We start from the raw sequence: 23382 nt of genomic DNA, 5'->3' as shown, positions 1-23382 counted from the left end.
TAATTTGTTGCCTTGCTAATCTGGTAGCCTTGTCTTGGAAAACTATGGCAAGTTCCTGCCTGCCATCCGGTAAATAATCATGCAGCGATCCCATTTTTCCCAGAGGAAGAGCTAGTACCATGACATCGTTGCCTGATATTTGGTGACCATCAGTTGCAGTGAAGCCAAGGAATAGATCTGTCATGGCCCCTCCTGAGGAGTCATCTTCTGAGGAGGAACCTGACTTACCTGAGTTTGTGGACTCTCCTCCCGAGGATATTCTAGAGGCAGCATTGCAAGAAGAGAGGGGATGTGCAACTGAAGAGGATGCAGGACCCTTGGGAATGTCTGGTGAAGGACATCCTCCTCTATCTTCTCTGGTCTCCGATGGTTCAGATTCTGAGCCAGAAGCGAGGCATCCACCCAGTCTTCGGGAAGGACAACGAATGAAGTGCAGAGAACAAATCCAGCCTGCGAGGAAATGTCCTTGACTGCAGACCAGAAGCTCAGCTCTGTGAATGCTACTCTTATATAGCCAGCGTAGACATAAAGTTCATTTATGAGCCACAGCTGGAGATGGGTGTGTCCAGGCAAAAGGCTTGGATAAAAAGGGAGCACCGTGAGCCATACAGCACTGGCAACAACCATTGTATCTGTTGCTGGTACTGGTGACTACTTCATGTTTCTGAATTCTTGACTCAAACTGGATTCTGTGAAGTGGACCATGGACCAGAGCCCAGACTTTGCCTCGGCCTCTCTGTTGCTTGGTTTTTGTGAAACTGTCTTGTAAATTTGCTTATCACTGCTTGTTACTCTGGGCAACCTTGGAGCGTCTTTGCTGGCAGGATTCCCAGTCAGAGAAAGCTGTATGTTTTGCATGGACTACTGATAAAGACTCTGTAAGCTGACATACAACAAGATCCATCTACCAAACATATCGAGCCTTCTTTGTCTACAGGTGAGGAGTGAGCTCTATGGGACTTGCCCTGAGATGATTCTATAATCAGAGTTTGGTGCTGGGTACGCAAACAGGAATTCTGCCTCTTTCTGTTGATCTCTCAAGTTGCTTCAATGTAGAAGTCATGGATGATGGGTTTTTCCATGACTGCTGCACCATCTGAAGTAGTGTTGGCAAGAACAGGATGGCAACTGGGACAGGTGTCTCAGTATGGAGAACATCAAGCATCGGGTCTTTCACCCTTTCTATCAGTTGTTGGGTTCCAAGACCAAGGGATTGTGCCATCTGTACCACCTGCTCTGAGAAATGCCCCATATCCTCACAGGGTGACAGCAGATCAGTAAATCCCATGGCTCCCTCGAGAGAGGAAGTAGATGGCGTGACAGAGGAGAGTGAGGCAGAATCAGACAAGTAGTCACCGGTGACTGAGTAAGCTGAACTGTGAGCGCATGAGGTTTCGCATTTTCATGGAGACATCGATAACAAGAGGCTGTATGGATGCCATTGGGCCAGCGGGTGTTGGATGAGCCAGGCGGTCAGACTGTTGTGCTGGTTGGTGCTGTGAGCTAACGGGGGGCACTGATACTGACGGTTGTGCCAGAGGTCTTCCCCTTTGTACCAGTAGTGGAGGCGGTAACATGTAGGTCTCAGGATGAAGAAAGAGCTCCAGCGGAGGTAGTCTAGAAAGTAATGCCGACAGTGCAGAGTAATGACGGCTTTGTAGTGATATTGGGTAAGGCCAAGGAAACTGATAGCCTCTCTGGTATCCTCTCCTATAATTCCTTGGGTCCCAATCATATGACTCCTCAGGAGGGGCCGTGACAGATCTATTCCTTGGGTTGGCAATATTGACCATTCTTAACTTCTATGCCACTCAGAATGTGGGGAACCAGATTTCTCTTTCAAACGGCATTGAGAATCAGTCATCTGCTCTTCGGTGTGTCAACACCAGGGGAGTTCTCCTGTGAGCATGGAGCCCTGAAATTTAGCGGCTCTCGGTCCCAAGAAGGAGAGGAGTCACAAATCTCTCCCTCAGAGATAGAGAGTCTTGTTATTAACGGTGCCCTTAGTTTCATGGGTTCGGTCTTGAGAAATTTAGGAGAGGTGACAGAGTTAGTACACACCTCAGACTTTGATGGCAAGCCCATTGTGGCTCTATCTTTCTTCTTTTTGTTCTTTTGCTGTAACTTGGCTGGTCACAGTGCTTTGGCCTTCTTGGTTATCTTTTTTGCCAGAGAAATGATAACAGACCTGCCCAGAGTAAGGGGGTCAGTCCCGCCAGTGCTTAGAGCCAATATCAAGGGCAGAGGCAAGCATGGCATTGAAGTCAGAGAGTCAGTCCATATCCGACTATCTTTTTTCTGTAGACACCATACCTCTTTGTTTCGGCAGGGCAGCTGCTTTACTGGGTTTAGGGTCGACCATAGCTTTCAGTGCTTTCTCCCCACAATATAGATCTCAGCTGATCAGCTCTGTGTTTTCTGGTTTGCTTGGTGAATGACATACAGTGGTGGCACTATATGTCCCTTACCCAAGCAGATCAGGTCAGTTTCCCTCCACAGCGCACATACTTTCTGAAGGGGGCCTTTGCAGCCATATGCCCTAAGGTGAAACTCCGCGATTAATGAGCTCATGAGAAACTCGCTTAGAAACAAAAACGGTACACGAAAGACGGAAACCTAAAAATTAGCCAAAGACAAGAGAAGTCCCTTTACAAGCTGCCACAATGGTGGTCGACAAAGAACTGAGAGAATAGGCAGAAACCCACTGGAGTATGCGCAATGAGACGGTGGGGGAGGGGTTCCCGCCAAAAAATTCCTCAGCTTTAGAAGTTTCCCAAAGCGAGCTCCATGCATGTGAAGAGCCCATATGTGTGATGCACAGAGAACACGAAGAAGAACTGCAAGGACTGCAGAGAAAACACAACAGGCCCACAGTTGTAGTTACGCCGCAAAAAGTGACAGTACAAAGTGTGGCAATTCTGGAGTAAAGACCTTCGTCTGGAAGTAGCCTGCGCCCAGAGAGAGACCTGCAGAGATTCAGGCTTATGGGAGCAATGTCATCTGTCCATCTTGTGGGACAGGCAGGCTGTTCTTGCTCTGTAAGATGCTCCGATGCTCTTTCATTATATTCCCACTTGCTATTAGAAATAACGGGTTGGCCAACAAGCATAGCCATAATTTGTGGATCCCTGCTTTTTGTGCAATGTCAGAATGAACCAAAAGACATTATTTTTAAATAAATGAATCCAACAGTCAAGGATGCTATAAAGCAGGGGTGGGCAACTTGTGGCCCTCCAGATATTCCAATCAATGTTTTGCAGAAAAGACAAGAGTTTATTAAGTTTTAGAAATTACAGGACAGACAAATAGTTTTTAAATGAAGATGTGGAAAGAGTATTTCAAATATAACCTTCGATATAGACATTAATTTTATAAACTGTCTATTCAAAACCAACACTTCATTAGTAGAAAGAATCGAAAGATGGCAAAACCAAAAACTAAAAAATTGAACAATTGAATGAATTTATTTTTAAAAAAAAACATAATATTTTAAACCCCAGTAAATAATAACCCGGTTCACAAAAGTGATACCAACAGATAAAGTGTTTTGTACCTCGCTTTGGAGACTGGCAAAAAAAGGCCTTTGGGAATGTAGCTGTAACAGTTCTTAACCTTATTCATATTACTTACAGAATCACCTGTCTTGGCTGACACAAAATGGCTGCTAGAATGATTTTCCTGGCAAAATCGAAGATGTTTATCAACTTTTACTGCCCGTAGATGCTCCAAATCAACTAAAAAAAATCAGAGCAAAGAAAGGAAAAGAGAAATTAGTGTAATAATACTTGCTTAGATGTAGTCTAATACTATTTCTTGTTCTATTGGTCATTGATTACTGTTACATTCTGACATTACTTGAATCACACCTTTTCTCTTTTCTTTGGCAAAGAACTAAGAGGAAAGAGAAGTAGGAGAAAACACACAGGCGGAAGATAGATGCTGAGAGAGGGTAGCCAAAGGCAAAGAAAATAACACTCCTCTATCTTTAACAATTGTGTAGAAGGAGGAATTTCAGCACATTCAAGTTTTTTCAGACTTGCCCGACAAGTTGACCCTGACAAAAAAAAATCTCCTTCTATATTCTAAAACTCTGCCTCTTTTACCTTTGGTTCCTCTAGAGTGAGAGAGAAGGGAAAAGATGCACATACGTGATAAAAAATTTAGAAGTGGATCTTGTGTTGCAGTTTTAGGTTAATAGTCTAATGCCATATTATGTATGGTATTAGACTATTAATGCATTGTTTTCATTGAATAATTACCATATGCTTAGGATGCAAATGCCACAGAAGTAATTCAATTTGCTTAAACGGTTTTGCATCTGTCGTTCTTAAAATGGTATGCAGCAGACTACTTTTTGAAATGAGGGCTCTCTCAATGGCTGTTTGAGATATGGCAAGTTATTTGCTATTCAAACAAAATAAAAGGTCACATGCCTAAACAAACTCTTTGAATCCTTGCTAAAGTATCTTAAGATTCATAATAAATGAATAAAAATTTAAAATAAGAAGAGTAAAGCATCCAGTTTAACAGCCCAGTTTAGAACTGGGGTTTCACTGACTATGCAAGGAGCCTCTAATGCTCCATCAAAGGCAACACTTTCTCGACTTCCTGTTTTCTTCCATGAGAAGGGAAATAAAATTTTCTGTATTTGAAATTTGCGCCTTTTGTTTTGAGGTTTTACTTTTCTTTCCTTTTATCCCTTTGAAAGAAAAAATAATATTTCCTGATAAATCCATCATTATCTTTAAATGTTGAATACTGAATCTTTTTAATAATAATAAAACTGCTTATTGATTGTATGTTGTGCATTATCAATTTTAATAAGATTAAATATTAATTAATTAAGGGAATGATTGGTTTTAATGATAGATTTATCTGGAAACTATTAATTATACATTCCTATTAACAACATTAATAATAAACCACAAAACCTAACAAAAAATAACAAACATAACAAATACTGTTTGTTGTTATTTGTTTATTACATTTATATCCCGCCTTTTCCCTCCAAGGAACCCAAGGCGGCGTACATAATCCTCCTCCTCCTCTCCGTTGTTATCCTCACAACAACCCTGTGAGGTAGGTTGGGCTGAGAGTCTGTGACTGGCCCAAAGTCACCCAGTGGGCTTCCATGGCTGAGTGAGGGACTAGAACCCGGATAAAATACTGTTTATAATAGTGGGAGATTACCAACTACGACACTCTGCTTTGAATTCAAAGAAGTTCTAAAGGGCTCCTTTACTTCCTCAAATCTATTTACACTTATTTTACATTGTCTTGCATACATACACCATGTACTTTTATTCAGTTTCCCATTCAGTTTCCCATTCAGGTCACATTCTTTTAATCAGGGCATCTCTTTTCTTTTTGCTTCCAATATCATATGAAAAAATAGAGTCTTCTGATGTTTAGGTATCATGCCTTCAAAAATGTTAATAAAAATATTTGGGCACCTAAGGAAATATTAAACTAGCTATTCAAAAATTCTGAACATTAACCAGTTCCCAAAAACCAATGCCACGGAACAATTCCATAAACAATGCAGAAAATCATCTCACTCTTGAAAATACTTCTAGCAGATATATGAAATATTAGCACATATTTTTTATAAGTTGGTAGTGTGTCAAATACCATTTGCCCACCATGGGTGTTGCAAGAGATAGGTACACGGGGCCCATACTCCAAATCTAATTCTGAGCACCCTAAATATCAGGCAGTCTACATTATTTTTCCCCCCTCAATGTACAGTTAACTTGCGGCACTCACTGCCACAATATGTTTTGAGGGCCCTGGCCTTGATGAGTTTTTAAAAAGATTCGACACATTCATGGAGGAGAGATAAAGTGTATAATGAAACTTTCTTTTTCAAAAGCTGGCTATCTATCCTCCCCTGAATAGCTTAGAACAGGGGTCCCCAACCCCCAGGCCACGGACTGCTCCCGGTCTGTAGCCTGTTAGGAACCGGGCTGCGCCATCTCGCCTGCCCAGCTGAAGCGAAGCCAGGACACTGGGGTGGGGCAGCTTCGGAACAGCATGTCCGGCAGCCACTCTGGGAGAGCGACTTCCGGGTGCGCCATTCCGAAGCCACCTGCCCCAGCATCCTGGCTTCGCTTCGGCTGGGCACCCACTCAGCCGAAATGAAGCCAGGATGCTGGAGTGGGGGCGGGGGCGGGGAGGCTTCCCAAAACCATCCCCTCAACCACCACCCCCCCCAGTCCATGGAAAAATTGTCTTCCACAAAACCGGTCCCTGGTGCCAAAATGGTTGGGGACTGCTGGCTTAGAATATAAAATTCCAGACTGGATAAACAATAGAGGAAGGGGAGAAAGGGATAAACGGTGAACAAAAAAAATGGGATTGTTCCAAGTACACTCGATGATCTTACAGGCCCCTTCCAGCTAAACTATTCTATTATTCTACATGTACTTAGGCTTGGTTACAGCCTTAGTTGCTGCAGGTGTGGGAACTAGGGGGCTCAGTCAAAGGCCTCACATAAAAACGAGAAGGGATTTCTCCGTGAGCCCCTGCTGAAGGAAGTGAGGCAGGTGGCTACTAGGAGGAGGGCTTTCTCGGCTGTGGCACCCTGGCTGTGGCACGAGCTCCCCAGAGAGGTTCGCTTGGCGCCTACATTGTTTTCCTTTCGTCGCCAGCTGAAGACCTTTTCATTTTCTCAGTATTTTAACACCTAATTTAACTTAAATTTAAACTCTGTTGTTTTAATTTCATATTTTAACCTATATCAATTTTTGCTGTGTGGTTTTATCCTGGTCATGATTTTTATATTGTATTTTGTATTTGTGTTTTTAAATTGTTGGTTGTTTTATTATGCTCTTCATGGTTTTAATTTTTGTGAACCGCACAGAGAGCTTCAGCTATTGGGCGGTATAGAACTGAAATAAATAAATCTATATAAATAAAAATGAAAAAGACCGTTCGTTACTGTCGTTATGTCTCCGAAAGTTCTTCACCGATTGCTTTGAAATTTTGACACAGCGTTGCGTTCGAATACGCGAGCGTTGTTATGTAACTATGTTCTCTATGGGGTCAAAAGTTTGTCTTAAAATCGAAGAAATAGGCCTCCTCAAAACCAGTCCTGCTGATCATTGTGACATCACCAACCAGTAGGCCAATCCACTGCCTCTGCCTCCTCTCCTATTTGCATGTTCTTTCCTATTTGCTCTTATAGGTCATTGTGACATCGCCAACCAGTAGACCAATCCACTGCCTCTGCCTTCTCACCTATTTGCATGTTCTCTCCTATTTGCTCTTATAAGTCATTGTGACATCGCCAACCAGTAGGCCAATCCACTGCCTCTGCCTCCTCTCCTATTTGCATATTCTCTCACAATTGGCTGAGTGAATATAGATGTCACACCTGTGACAGTTACACGTTCTGAAGAAAGGTAACTGCCAGGAGTTTCCACTAACCTCCTCACTGTAAAAACATCCTTTTTTAAAAACCAAACAATCTGCTTTACTTCATCCAAATAATGCCTCGCAGAAGATCACACTTAGGTTGTCGTACTCGCAGAGCGGAAGCACTGCGACAAGAAATTGCAAATCAGACTGAGGAAGAACGGGCATCAGCAAACGAGAAAAAAAGAAAAAGAATGCCTCAAATACGTGCCAAGGAACCAGCCAAGCAACGTTCAGCCAGACTTGAGGATGCACGGTTGCGAGCACGGCAATCGCGTTCTACAGCTTCAGATCTGCTTTGTTCTCAACAGAATGAACGCGACAGGCTGAGAGTGGCTGAAAGACGTCAACGAGAAACAGCACATCAGCGTCAAACACGACTCCGTGGTAAACAATCACACGATTACAATCGCCTTGCATTTCGGTACAACCCAGCTGATGATTATAGTTTGAGGTGGCATGTTCTCATCGGCACTATGACTGAAGTGTGTCCTTATTGCAAGGCTCTTAAATTTAATGGAGAAACAAAAGGAATGTGTTGCGCTGCTGGAAAAATTAAACTGCCTCAACTTGGAGAACCACCAGAGCCATTACAAACTTTGCTTGCCGGATATACCGCAGAATCAAAGCATTTCCTATCTAACATCAGGAAATACAACTCATGCTTCCAAATGACGTCGTTCGGCGCAGAAATCATCACAGCTCCATTTATGCCAACTTTCAAAGTCAAAGGACAAATTTATCATAAAGCCGGCTCCTTCCTTCCGTTTCAAGATAGTCAACATAAATTCCTATAAATGTATTTCATTGGTGATGGCAATGATGAATTGAATGCACGCTGCGGAATTTATACCGGCATAAAAAGGTCCATCGTTTCAAAACTGCAACAGCTACTTCACGAAAAAAACAATTTAGTACATTTGTTCAAAACAGCAATTGACATGATGCCATCTGATACACACAAGATTGTTATTCATGCTGACAAAACGCCTGCTGGAGAACATGTGCGAAGATTCAATACTCCAACTATAGACGAAGTGGCAATTGTTATAGTCGGAGATCAATCTTGACAGGACCTTTCAAAGGTGAAGATGTCCTCATTCCTCGCATTCCTATGATTCCAACAGATATGCCATTTCAATTTAAGAGATTGCAATTCCCAATTCGATTGGCGTTTGCAATCACCATCAACAAAGCTCAGGGCCAATCTTTAGAATTGTGCGGTTTAGATCTAGACACAGATTGCTTCTCACATGGACAATTATATATTGCGCGTTCTAGAGTCGGCAAACCAGACAATCTCTATATCTACACAGACAATGGAACAACTAAAAATATTGTATATCCACAAGCATTGTGAAATTAAACATATTAGAAACATCCGCTTTGTCTTTTTTTTCTTTTCAATTTAACCAGACTGAGCCACAGCAACGCGTGGCAGGGTACAGCTAGTAAATAAATAAATAAAGGGATTTGAGGGATGTAAGAGGTGACAGCATGCAGGTATTCTGAAGACAATGCAATCGTAAGGGGCAGCAAGACAGAAAGGCGCAGGAGTCCTTTGGATAACTGAGGGAGATGCAGCTGGATGAGTAAAGGTCACAGGCCTTTGTATCGAGATATAAGAGCAGAGAGATACAGAGGTAAAGGTCACGAACAGTTTTTAAAAAAAATCTGTTTCATATTTAGCAGGGATCCTAGAAACTGTACCTACTTCAACTGATTCTACAAGTCTGTGCCAGAGATGTAAATTATTCATTTCAAGAAAAGTATATTATCTCTGAAATAGTTGTACCTAACAATTAATGCAAACATACAAACGATACCGTATTTCTTCAATTCTAAGACGCACTTTTTTCCCTAAATAAGCAGCTCTAAAAATGGGGTGCGCCTTAGAATCGATGGCGTCTTAGAATCGAAGAAATACGGTATTTATAAATACATACCTCATAAATTGATACTATGAAATCTGAATGCATACCCAATATTTTCATTATGTACCATTATAAGCCCTCTGGGATAGAGAAAAGTTTTTAAATACCACCACAACCCACACAACATGGAACTCAAATCTTGTATGGGTTTTATTGTGCACATTCCAGTCTCTTCAAATCTAATCCTAAAGTAACTGGAAGCTATATTGAACAGTTTCGCTTTTTATTGCATTACAGTCCCCATAAGGGTGTTGATTTAATGCTGTCAAATTATAAGGCAAGTGCATTCACAAGGATTTAAGGACAACCAAGTTCTTTATGTCAACACAGGGGGAAAAAGCCTTCAAGTTATTTCCTGAGGAAGGGACCCAGCTGACTTGTGAAAACTTGTAAATTTGCAAATCTAGTAAGTCTGAATAATAGTGTCATTTGATTATCAACTGGGAAAAAAATGTTACATAAAATGTTTTATTTAAAAATGATACTGGAGGTATTTAATTGGTAGGCTCCAGAGTTTTAGTCTAAGAGATTTTAGTTTTATGGCGTAGCTTGCTTGGTATGGGGCTTTTAGCCATTTTGGGCTTAACAACAAAGGGACTTAAATACTAATAGTCAAGGGGCTGGCATAGAAGTGTTCTTGTCTGCTTCGTGTTTTACGGGTCGTTCTACCACGTGGTCTGATTTCCAGAGGGCGCCTCAGCTTCAAAATGACCAAAACTGTTCCCAGCACCATTTCTGGGGTCAATATTTTGAGAAATAATTATGACAGAATCTCATTTGGAAGGACTGTTCAGTCACCAACATATTACTCCAGCTGGGCACATCAGAGGAAGAAGAGCTTGAACTAGTCACTCAGGGCGGGCAATTTCTTTTCATAGTTATTTTCTGGGTAGTTCTTTATGGCACGGGTAGGCAAGAAATAGGTGAGCTGTGTTTTGAGAGTGGGGAGGTGTGGGTATGACTATAGCAGTGGGAAGAAGACAGCTTGCTATAGCAGATGGAGTATGGTTGCCACATGCCAGGGCCCAACATCAGGCAGCCTCATTTCCTGTCACTTTGGCAGGTGATTCTGTTGGAATAAATGGTCCAGGTGGTTGACAATCACTCCTGAGCATCCTCTTCAATGGAGCTAAACCAAATGAGCCCCCAGGTTTTCCAGGGTGCTGCAAGTGATGAAATGAATGGAAAATTGACTAAGAGCAACATTGGTGGAAAACCCGGAATGAGTCCAATCCAACATGGGCTAGAGTTCTCTTTGGCAATGAGGACAGCAAAGAAATTGCACTTTTCCACCAGCGTTGCATCAGCACAGAGTTGCCCAGTGGAGCTTTTCTGGGTGGTGAGAGGCCTATTACACTCTGGCCTAATAAAAGAAAAGGTGGATCACTCAATTATCCCACTGTCACCAATTTGTGTAACACATTGCAGATAAAATCTATTGCATTGGTGTTGGCTTGGATGCTATTAGTGGATGTAACTTTGGCCCCTGCTTGTCCAGTTACAATAGATACATGATTGTAGCCTGAGGATATGGACAGGAACCTTGGAGAAGTAAGGCCTACTACTTGTATGCTGGACCCTTATAAAAGCAGCCAGAGTCGCCTTGGTAGACAATCTCCACCAGGAATGGGACAGGGGGACTGTGACCTCTTGGCCCCACCACCAGCTACCTCCACCTCCTCTCCTCCCGCACATCCGTTCGACTCTGATGCACTCTTAAAACACTTGGGGGGGGGGCAAGCCAGCCTCTTAGGGCCAAGCTACAGATGCATCTGGGTTGCCTTCAGCCTCTCTCTGCCTTATGCCAGCCAGCCAGCCAATGCCTCCAACCTCAAACAATCCCTCACTCGTCTCTCTGCCAAAGTCTCCCAATGGTCCAGCCATTGTACCCTGTGGCAGGGGGTAGGGTGACAGCTTATAGCTTGGTCGCATCCAGTGACTCTTGTTTTAAAGAAAAACTCCATTGCCAGCTGCCTCTGCCTGCACCATCACTGGACCCTGAGACGCTCTTAAAAGGCTCTATGTGGCACGCCAGCCTCTCAGGGCTGAGCTGCAGCCACCTCTGAGTTGTGTCTTCAGTCTAACTCTGTCTCTAAGAGATATGCCAGCCAAAACCAAAAATCTGTCCTTTTTCCTCTCTGATAACTGTCCTACTCTTATCTTGGGTGATTTCAATATTCATGTAGATGACCCTCAAGACGCTGCAGCTCTACGATTTCACTCATTATCTTCCTCTTATGATCTTAAGCTTTGGTCTGATGCACCCACACATTCCCTTGGACACTGTCTGGACCTTGTTCTCACTCGGAATTGCTCTGTTTTGGACTTTTCTACTGCTCACTTTCCTTTGTCAGATCATCATCTAGTTTCTTTCATGATTACTCATAATCCTCCTCCTTCACATCCTGTTTCTCGCTCTTGTCGTGATTTGCAATCTATCAATTATGAGGCTTTTTCCCAGACTCTAGCCTCCTCTCTTCCTTCTGTCTTTTCTGCTGTCTCCTTGGACTCAGCTGTCTCCTTCTTTAATTCCTCCTTATCTTCAACTCTTGATAATCTTGCTCCATCTACAACTCGGATAGTTCGTCCTTCTCAACCCCAACCGTGGCTCACCTCTTTCATCCGCTACCTTCGTTCTTGTTCCCAGGCAGCTGAACGCCTTTGGCGTAGGACCAGGGACTGGGCGGACTTTGTCCATTACAAATTTGTTCTCTCCTCTTTCTCTTCTGCTATTTCATTGGCCAAACAGCAGTATTACTCAACGTTGATCCAGTCAAATGCTACGCATTCTCAGCGGCTCTTTGCGTCCTTCAATTCTCTTCTGGAGCCTAATCCACCATCTCTCCCTGCCTCTCTGTCTGCTAATGACTTTGCCTCTTTTTCAATGTTAAAATCCAAACTATTCGCTCTGATCTTGCCAGCTCTGCTCCTCTTCCAGCTCCTGTTCCTCATCTGTCAGTTCCTCCTGCAAATTTCTCTGCATTCCCTTCGGTCTCAGCTGATGAACTGTCTACAATACTGCGCTCTTCGAAGGCTTCCACTTGTTCTCGTGATCCGATTCCTTCTCGGGTCTTTATTAATCTTATCCCTGCTATCCTCCCTTAATTGCTTCATATTATTAATTTTTCTTTGTCCTCTGGTTCATTTCTTTCTGCTTTTAAACATGCTACAGTCTCTCCTATTCTCAAGAAATCTACTCCTGATGTGCTTTCTCTAACTACCGACCTGTCTCTTTGTTGCCTTTTGTTTCAAAGATCCTGGAGCGTGTGGTCTACTCTCATTGTCTTGATTTTCTTTCTAGTAACTCTGCTCTGGATCCTTTTCAATCTGGATTCCGTCCTTTGCCACTGAAACAGCCCTTACTAAGATTACCAATGATCTTCTTATTGCCAAGTCTAAAGGCCTTTATTCCGTTCTTATTCTCCTTGATCTTACTGCAGCCTTTGACACGGTTGATCACGATTTTCTTTTGGATTCCCTTCAGGACCTCGGATTTTGTGGCTCCGTCTATAACTGGTTTGCCTCCTATCTAGCGGGTCGCTCTTTCAACATGTTGGCTAATGGCAGCTCGTCTTCTTCTTTTCCCCTTTCAGTAGGGGTTCTGCAAGGCTCGGTGCTTTGCCCATTGTTTTCTTTATACATGTTGCCCTTGGGTAATCTTATTCAATCTCATGGCCTCCAATATCATCTGTATGCCGATGATACACAATTATATCTTTCATCTCCGGATCTTTCTCCTGATGTTCACTATCGTATCTCAGCATGTCTTTCAGATATCTCAGCTTGGTTGCTTCATCGTCGTTTGAAACTTAATATGGCAAAGGCTGAATTGCTTGTTTTTCCTCCTAAACCTTCTCCTCATCTCTCATTCTTTCTTACTGTCAATGATGTTACACTTACTCCAGTCAAGGAAGCTCGTAGTCTTGGCTTTATATTTGATTCCTCGCTCTCCTTTATTCCTCATATTGAGGCAGTAGCTAAATCCTGTCGTTTTTCCTGTATAATATTGCCAGGATTCGATCATTTTTGTCTGTCTCTTCTGCCAAGACTCTTGTTCATGCATTGGTTATTTCTCGGTTGGACTACTACAACCTTCTTCTCACTGGCCTTCCTTCTTCTCACATCAGTTCGTTGGTTTCTGTTCACCACTCTGCTGCTAAGATCATCTTCTTGGCTCGCCACTCTGACCATGTTACTCCACTTCTGAAATCTCTTCATTGGCTTCCAATTCACTCCAGAATCCAATATAAACTTCTCCTGTTGACCTACAAAGCTTTTCACTGTCTAGCTCCTTCCTATCTTTCCTCTCTCATCTCACACTATTGCCCCGCTCGTGCTCTTCGCTCCTCTAATGCCGTGTTTCTCACCTGCCCAAGGGTCTCTACTTCCCTTGCTCGGCTTTGTCCATTTTCTTCTGCTGCCCCTTACGCCTGGAACGCTCTTCCAGAACATTTGAGAACTACAAGTTCAATCGCAGCTTTTAAAGCTCAGCTAAAAACTTTTCTTTTTTCTAAAGCTTTTAAAACTTGATTTTGTTCTGACTTTTATACTGTTAGTTTTACTCTACCCTGTGCCTGTTTGGTGCATTCTCTTCCCCTTCTTATTGTTTTATTATGATTTTATTAGAACGTAAGCCTATGTGGCAGGGTTTTGCCATTTTATTGTTTTACTCTGTACAGCACCATGTACACTGATGGTGCTATATAAATAAATAAATAAATAATAATAATAATCTATATATTTTTCTCTGACATGCACTTCAAACATTCTGCATTGCATGCCAGCAGTGCAGACAAAGCCTAGCTCACAAGTGAACAAAGTGAAGTGGAAGGGAAAGGGTAGCGAAGCAAAGCAATGACATGCCAGGTTCCAACATCAAACTGCAGCCACTGAAGCACATACCAACAAATCTTATCAAAAGGTGGAAAAGGCACTTTGTCATGAACAAACTGCAGGCCTTCACACCAAGGGAAAAGCCAACTTGTGCACTCATAAGAACTTTGGCAACTTCTTCCCCAAATGAGCCTGACTAAGGTCACTAGGATGGGAAGAGAACCTGAACACTAAAATAAAAAAATAAAAAATAAATTGAATAACTTTTTAATGGAGCTCATAGAGAACCTGCTTTTGTCCCCTGAAAAAGGGCCAGTATGGAGAAAGTAGGACAGCCCTAGCTCCCCTCTTTCTGGATGATGTCATTGTTCTGAATCTGTCTGTTGTCAGGAGAGAGTGTATTACCCAGAGGTCAGACTGCCCTGCTAATACTATAGGGAGAAGATATTTAAAATTGTGACAAAAATGCTTTTCACTAGAGCTAATAAAAATATAAAAGTGACCCTGAGTGTGATTTCAGCAGTGCAACCCAGATTGATAGTGGTACAAATTGTATTTAATCTCAATTAATCACCTTAAATTTTTAAAAATAAAAATAAAAGAATTTCCCTTAAATTAATGAAAAATGAAATTGTGGGCTTTATCCCAGTATCTGACCTGATTCTGGTACGTGATAAATGTATTTGTTCATTTAAAATAGCTTTACGCCTCCTTTCAAGACTTTGGAAAGACCTGTAGAGAAATCATGAGATGTGACAAAGTGGACTGAAATCAAAGGTGCAGTGTTTTATATAGATATCAATGACACTGATTTCTGATTATGAGCACTTAGGACTACAGCTTTGCAGCCCACTGAAATTTCAGCCCATTTCAGACATAACATTGTGATGACTTTGAGCACTTCCTCCTTCTCAGTTCATCTTTTTAATTATTGGTGTACTTATTCAAAGTGCAGTTGACAAATTCCATCTTAGAAGAGGCCTTGCCCATTTTCCCTCACCCAGGACAAAATACCTCTTCTAAGATGATGCTGGCTAGAGCATCAACTAAAAAAAAAGGACATTTTTTGCTGGTTTTTTTCGCAGAACTGTTTTCACTTGTATACAAATTTCATCAATTAACAAAGATTTCTTTAATCAGGTTTTATTATTAAAACTGGTCAGTGAACAGTGTGTTTATTTACAATCATGGAAAGTGTTTATTCTATAAGTAGATAATCTATATAGCACAATGTAAAAGTATACGATTTTCTAAAACGTGTTATGAAAAACTAAAAATAATCACTTTGCAAAGCATTTGCAGCTGTTCATACAAGTTATAAAGTTACATAATGCTTAAATAATGAGCTATTACGATTAGACCACACCAATATGACAAGTAAAACAACCCTTGTGATTTATTAAGTTGATTTACATGTACATATTAGTCTTCTAAAAATACACTTGGGCCATCATCATCATCATCATCATCATACATATGTTTCTTTTAACTTGTTGGTTTACTAAGGTGACAAAGAGAATTTTAACTCCGCCATTTTGCCAAAAGCTGGTGTACACAACTTGTGATCCACCAAACCAAACACAACTCACTAGCTATGTACGGCAGGTGCTCAATAAACCTCCTGATTATTTTGCCAGCCTGGACTGCAAAAACAGGGAAGGGAGGGTCAGGCACTTGGCAAGCCCCGGATATATATCAGATGTATGCAGCTTGGTGGGCCGCAAGTTGTACAGCCGCAGCCTAATACAAGCATTCAGAAGCAGAGTTTTTTTAAAAAAACACCAGCAGGGGTCTTATGGAAAAACAATAATACTTGACAAGAAAAGAACAGCAACTTTGAATGTAATTATATGGCTTAAGGTTTCCTTTGTTCAATCAAAAATGTATGGATAAGCAGACGTGATACACTTCACTAGTCTGAAAAAAAGGAACTCCACCAACAGGAGCTAATATCTCTCCTGCATATCGTTACGGTAAAAAAATTTTTTTTAAAAAAAGAATTATGGCTTCTATAAACATCCAGAGTGATACCTTGCTAGGGAAACTGCCCGACCTTATAAATGAATAGAGCTTGTTTCTACCCATGTGTGTTCAGGATTGTCAGGAACAAATCCTGTCAGACAAATTTTATCTCATTTTTTGATCGGGTAACCTCCATTGTGGACTGTGGGAATGCTGTGGACGTCATATATTTTGACTTCAGCAAAGCTTTTGACAAAGTGCCCCATGATATTCTGATTAACAAACTAGCTAAAAGTGGGCTAGATGGAACAACTATTAGGTGGATTCACAGTTGGCTACAGAATCGGACTCAAAGAGTACTTATTAATGGAACCTTCTCAAACTGGGGAGGGGCAACGAGTGGGGTACCACAGGGCTCAGTCCTGGGCCCAGTGCTCTTCAACATTTTTATTAATGATTTGGACGAGGAGGTGATGGGAACGCTTATCAAATTTGCAGATGATACAAAATTGGGTGGGATAGCTAATACCCTGGAAGACAGAAACAAACTTCAAAGTGATCTTGATAGGCTGGAGTGCTGGGCTGAAAACAACAGGATGAAATTTAATAGGGATAAATGCCAAGTTCTACATTTAGGAAATAGAAACCAAAGGCACAGTTACAAGATGGGGGAAACTTGGGGGGCGGAGCTTGACGGCCATGAAAGGGTAAGATTTCTTGGGAGGCTCCCGGACGGGACATCCGAGAATTCAATTATCTCATTTAAAAAGGCATGGGTTTCTAATGAATATCAATGGAAATATTTATGACTTTCAACAGATGGTGATGATGTTTTTTTTAAAGCATAATCGGCATAAGGAGGGAGGAAATTAGCCCGTTCCTCGGGCTTGTAAATCAATTTGGCGGGGGAGGGATTTGAAGGGGGGGTTTATGGGTTTTGTGTTTTTATGTATGTGATTATGAGTTGCAGAACACATGGGATCAGAAGGAGTATCAAAAGGTTAAATATGGATAAGAAAATTAAAGTATCAACGCTTAATGTTAAAGGTCTGGGGGCAGTCGTGAAAAGGAGGAGAATTGAACAAATGTTAAATAAAGAAGGATCTGACATTATCATGCTGCAAGAAACACATCAGAGGTTCGATGGAGTAAATGAAATATGCACAAAATGGTCAGTTTATTATGAAAAGTCATTGGGGACATCAAAAAAAATGGAGTGGCTATTTTGATCTAAAAAAAAGCGGATTTATATTAGAAACTATAAAAAAGGATGATAATGGTAGATATCTTATGATAAAGGGACAAACTGAAGGCAAAGCATATACATTAGTTAATGTTTATGCCCCCAATGAGAGACATAGAGAGTTTTATATGGAATTATTTAAAGAAATAGAAGAGTTTAAGGAGGGGTATGTTATCTTAGCTGGGGACTTTAATATGGTTATGGATAATAGATTGGTCAGGTCAAACCCCACTAATGCGGAAAAGAGAAATAATATTACTATATTGAATAAATTAGTAAAAGAAAAAGATTATGTGGATTGTTGGCGTTTACTTAGTGGGGCGAATCCCGGCTTTTCTTATTACTTGCCAGTTTATCATACATACTCTAGGATAGATTATATATTTGTTTCAAAAGAGTTTGCAACTAAGGTTTGTAAAATGGAAACAGGGGTAATAAAGGTAACAGATCATGCACTGCTAAGTTTAGAGTTTACAGTTAGAAAGAATTATAAAGAAGTATTTAGGTGGAAATTAAATACAAAAATTTTGAAGTATAATAAAGTGGTAGAAAAAATGCAGAGGGAACTGTCAGAGACTTGGGAAATTAATGAGAAGGGAGGAACAACAAGGGCAGTAGTTTGGGATACCATGAAGGCAGTAGCAAGAGGGATTTGTATTAGAGAAATGTGTAATTTAAGGAGGCAACAGTTTGCAGGCAAAAATTGGAGGTAGAGATTAAGAAATTGGAGAAAGATTATTGGCAATCTAAAAATAAACATAAATTAATAGAAATACAAGCAAAGAAAAAACAATGAGAGAATTTAAATTTAGAGGAAGTTCAGAAAAATTTAATCTATATGAAAAGGGAGTATTTTGAAAATAGCAATAAAAATTCTAGATTGCTAGCCAGACTCACACAAAAGGAAAAAGCCAGGAATGGGATAGGAATATTGAAAGATAAACAAGGGAATTATTGTCACATAATGAAGGGTAAAATAAAAAAAATTCAAGAATTTTAATAAAAATTATATAAGGGAAAGGATATTCAAAACAAGAAGTTGGAAGCTTATATAGAAAAGTATATAAAGAAGGGAATAAAAATAGAACATAAAGAGTTAATGGAGAAGGTAATAACCCAAAGAGAAATTGAAGAAGTAATTGAGAATTTGAAAGTGGGTAAATCACCTGGGGTAGATGGTTTAGGACCGGAATATTATAAGGTTTTTAAAACCTTCTTAGTACCGAAATTATTGAAGCTGTACAACTCCATATTGAAAGGAGAGAGGACACCAGAATCATGGGAATATTCATTAATAATTTTAATTCCAAAACCAGATAAAGATTTGACTGTCCCTGATTCACATAGACCTATTACATTAATAAATCAAGATGCTAAAAATTTTTCAACTATTTTAGCAAGGCTGTTGAATAAATTTATAGCTGAATATATAGGGGAAGATCAATGTGGATTTGTAGCAGGTAGACAAATGCATAACTTAGTGGGAAGAGTTTTAAATGCAATACAGGTGATGAAAAAGTCTAAGATTAAAGCGGGAATCTTGGCATTGGATATTTTCAAGGCTTTCGATTGTGTGAGCTGGCAAGCTTTAAAGATGGTTTTAAATAAAATGGGATTTGGAAATAAATTTAAAGCTATAATAGAACAGTTGTACTCTCAAAATACAGCCGTAGTGGTAGTGAATGACGGAGTTACGGATAAGATACGACTAGCCAGAGGGACAAGACAAGGATGTCCACTCTTGCCGGTCCTGTTTGTAATGGTTATGGAATTATTGGCAAATGCAATAAGAGATGAAGGGGAGATAGAAGGAATAGGTGGTATTAAAAAAATAAAACTGAATATGTTTGCAGATGATACTTTGCTAACTATTAAAAATCCAATAGGAAAGATGAGAAGAATTAAACAGCAACTGAGAGAATTTGAGGAAATTACTGGGTTAAGAATAAACTGGCCCAAATCAGAGATGATGTTATTCAATTATACTAAAAAGGAAGAGAAGGATTGGGAAGAAAAAGGAAGAGAAATGAGAGTTAAGGAACAGATTAGATATTTGGGAATTAAAATTACACAAAATTTAGAGAGATTAGAGAAAGAGAATTTAAATAGTTTAAAAAAAGAGATTTTGGTAAAATTGGAAAAATATAAAAGATTAAATTTATCCTGGTTTGGAAGAATAGCATTAATAAAAATGAAGATTTTAGCAAAGATTAATTTTGTGTTTAGGATGTTACCAATAAAAATTTCAGAATCAGAGATAAAAAGTTGGCAAAATATCATAAACAATTATTGTAATGGAGATAAGAAAGCGAGGGTAAATAAGAATAAATGGTATTTAAGTCAAAAAAAGGGAGGATTGGGTCTCCCAAATATTAAACTATATTACGTAGCTAATAGGTTAAGACATATTGTGGAGGCAATTATAGGAATAGGAGAATTAGATTGGATGGATGGTAAAACTACAAGTAATATAGAGATTAATTTGGAAAATGTATTTTTTAGGGAAGGAAAAAAGAAATGGGTGGAAAGTATAGGTAACCCGCTCTTGAGGTTTCACTGGGAAATTTGGAGTAAATATAAAGGGGAATTGCTCCCGAGCAACTCACCTCTATCACCGGTAATAATGCTAAAGAATTTCCCGGAGGAATTAAAGAGTAGATTAAGTAAAGTTTTAATAGAAAAAAATAAAATGAAATTAAGAGAATGGTTAAGAGAAATGAATACGAGAGAGGATTTGGAAGAGCTTTTAAAAGATAAAAAATTAACTTGGTTAAATTATTGGCAATTAGAACAGTGGACTAAAAAGTGGGTAAGAGAAAATGGAGATTGTAGAGAATTGACGAAGTTTGAGGAATTAATAGTTAAGAAAGAAAGTGATAAGGGAAAAAGAACAGTGTCAAAAGGGTAAATGAGTGAAATATATAGAATATTGGTGGAGAAATGGTTGATGGATAGTTCAGGCAAAATGGTCTGGGAGACAGACTTGAATGTACAAATAGGACAACAGAGCTGGGAGGGACTATGGAAACAAAGAGCGTTGAGAAATATGTCAGTAAGAATAAAAGAGATTTACTTTAAAATTATATGGAGGTGGTACCTAACCCCGGTTAGATTAAATAAGATAAATAATCAGCACTCAGCAAATTGTTGGAGAGGATGTGGGGGAAAAGGAACATATTTACATATGTGGTGGGAATGCAAATATGTACAAAAATTGTGGAAGATGGTGTTTTTGGAGATTGAAGAAATTGTGGGATTGAAGATAGAACGAACACCAAAAGTTGCATTACTGTCACTATTTGAAGATTTAAAATGTAAAAAAGAAATTAAGGAATTGATAACGAATTTGCTGACTGCAGCAAGATTGATTGTAGCTAGGAACTGGAAGATTCAAGGAGATTATTGTATTGAAAAATGGTACAAAGAAGTATGGGATATAGCTATTAATGATAAATTGACTTGTAATATTAAATTGAGAAGAGGTATAGCTAAAACAAATGATTTTGAAAGAATCTGGAAACAGTTCCTAATATTCGTGTTTTTTAAGGGAAGTGGGAAACCACCAGCAGAAGAAAGTATGAGATTTTGGAATCAGGAATGAGATCCGGAGGTGGGGGGTGCACTTATATGTTAAGTTTGATTATGTTATATAAATACGATATTAATGTTAATCAACATTTATGTAGTATGTTGTTTTTTAATTGTAATGGTGTATGTTTAAGTATTGTACAAAATAATTTTTTTTAAAAAAAAAAACAAGATGGGGGATACTTGGCTCAGCAATACTACAAACAAGAAGGATCTTGGAATTGTTGTAGATCGCAAGCTGAATATGAGCCAACAGTACGATATGGCTGCAAGAAAGGCAAATGCTATTTTGGGCTGCATTAATAGAAGTATAGCTTCCAAATCACGGGAGGTAGTGGTTCCTCTCTATTCAGCCCTGGTTAGGCCTCATCTAGAGTATTGTGTCCAGTTCTGGGCTCCACAATTCAAGAAGGACGCAAACAAGCTGGAGCATGTTCAGAGGAGGGCAACCAGGATGATCAGGGGTCTGGAAACAAAGCCCTATGAAGAGAGACTGAAAGAACTGGGCATGTTTAGCCTGGAGAAGAGAAGATTGAGGGGAGACATGATAGCACTCTTCAAATACTTAAAAGGTTGTCACACAGAGGAGGGCCAGGATCTCTTCTCGATCCTCCCAGAGTGCAGGACACGGAATAACGGGCTCAAGTTAAAGGAAGTCAGATTCCAGCTGGACATCAGGAAAAACTTCCCGACTGTTAGAGCAGTACGACAATGGAACCAATGACCTAGGAAGGTTGTGGGCTCTCCCACACTAGAGGCCTTCAAGAGTAGGGTGACCAAACGCCTGGATTTGCCCGGACATGGCCGGAAATCCCGCCCCCAAGTGGGATCCGGGGCGAGATTTCAAAATCCCCCCCCAACGTCCGGGAAAATCACGGTCCTGGGGGCCTGCGTCGCTGAGGGGGGAGGAGCTGGGAGATCCCGCCCCCAGCGACACCCTCTCCTTCTCCTCTGTGCTGACGCACGCGTGCCAGCACAGAGGAGGAGCTCTGCTTCGCTGGGTGGAAGAGGCTGGGAGACCCGTTCTCCGAGAACGGGCCTCGCAGCCCCCGCCCCCCAGCGACGCCCTCTCCTTCTCCTCTGTGCTGACGCACGCGTACCAGCACAGAGGAGGAGCGCTGCGTCGCTGGGGGGGAGAGGCTGAGAGACCCGTTTTCCGAGAACGGGCCTCGCAGCTCCCGCCCCCCCAGTGACATCAGAGCAGCAGAAGGTGGAAATCGGCCCTGGGGGGAGGAGCTGGAGGATGCATCCTGGGACTTCCGCCTCCCCCCAGGGCCGCAAAGGAGGAGAAGGAGCAGTGGGAGCTCAGCAGCAAAGACGGCGGCAGAATAGAAGAGAAGAAGCAGCAGGGCCAGGCCATGGCAGCAAGAGCACCACAGAGAAGGTGAGGAGGTGGCGCCACTCATGGCTTGCTCTCACCCGGGCCAGCATGGTACTCTTTGATCAGCCATGGTGCGCAGCTCACCTGGGCTTGACAGCGTGGCTTGCTTAGGCTTGCTATCTCTCCGCCTGAGCCAACGTGGCCCTGTGTTTCAGTCGTGCGGTGCGTGGCTTGCTTGGACTGATTCCTCCCTACCCAGGTCAGCACAGCTCTATGTTTTGCTGTGCCACACGTGGCTTTTCCGGGCTACTTCCCCCATGTCCAAACCAACACAGCTGTTTTTCAGCTGCACCCCGCGCGGCTTCCCCAGGCTGCTTTCTCCCCACCCAAACCAACACAGCTCCATTTTTCAGCTGCACCCCGCGCGGCTTCCCCAGGCTGCTTTCTCCCCACCCAAACCAACACAGCTCCATTTTTCAGCTGCACCCCGCGCGGCTTCCCCAGGCTGCTTTCTCCCCACCCAAACCAACACAGCTCCATTTTTCAGCTGCACCCCGCGCGGCTTCCCCAGGCTGCTTTCTCCCCACCCAAACCAACACAGCTCCATTTTTCAGCTGCACCCCGCGCGGCTTCCCCAGGCTGCTTTCTCCCCACCCAAACCAACACAGCTCCATTTTTCAGTGCGTTTTGCCTGGTGAGAGTATTGCTATTTGACTGTGGGTAAGAGGCAGTGGGGCAGGAAGCTCTGGCTAGGGGCTCTCTGTCTTAATTTAAAATGTATCCAATCAATGTTGGTAGTAAAATGTTGGAGTGGCAAACAAATTAAGGGAAACTGCAACTTTTATGGTCCATTCATGTTAAACTTGGGGATTTGGATTTGCCATACATACATACCTTTCAGCAAGTATGTATGGCAAATTGCATTGCCTTCAGTTCTCCATCTGTAAAATAGGAATAGTTGCAACCTAACTTTTTGATAGAAAAACGAGACTTTTTTAAAAAAGTAGTTCATACAATAAAGCAGTAGCAGCTAAGGGTGTGAGCTGTGAAACAAAAGGATTACTTCAGGTCTTGTTGCAGCCATG

At 41.3% G+C, this 23382-nt stretch overlaps 1 protein-coding gene across 3 annotated transcripts in view; it reads right to left on the bottom strand.

The window, feature by feature from the left end:
• The window catches only part of RAB28 (RAB28, member RAS oncogene family), a 90998-nt gene that overhangs the window by 9766 nt on the left and 57850 nt on the right, over positions 1-23382 (bottom strand). For all 3 annotated transcript variants that reach the window (XM_063135576.1, XM_063135579.1, XM_063135578.1), the window contains exon 5: positions 3631-3734. In XM_063135576.1, coding sequence (XP_062991646.1) covers positions 3631-3734 — 104 coding nt within the window. The remainder of the gene's footprint in view (positions 1-3630; positions 3735-23382) is intronic.

Source organism: Elgaria multicarinata, chromosome 10 (genome assembly GCF_023053635.1).
Source record: "Elgaria multicarinata webbii isolate HBS135686 ecotype San Diego chromosome 10, rElgMul1.1.pri, whole genome shotgun sequence".
In the NCBI taxonomy this organism is placed as follows: Eukaryota; Metazoa; Chordata; class Lepidosauria; order Squamata; family Anguidae; genus Elgaria; species Elgaria multicarinata.
This window is presented reverse-complemented; position numbering and strand designations above follow the sequence as displayed.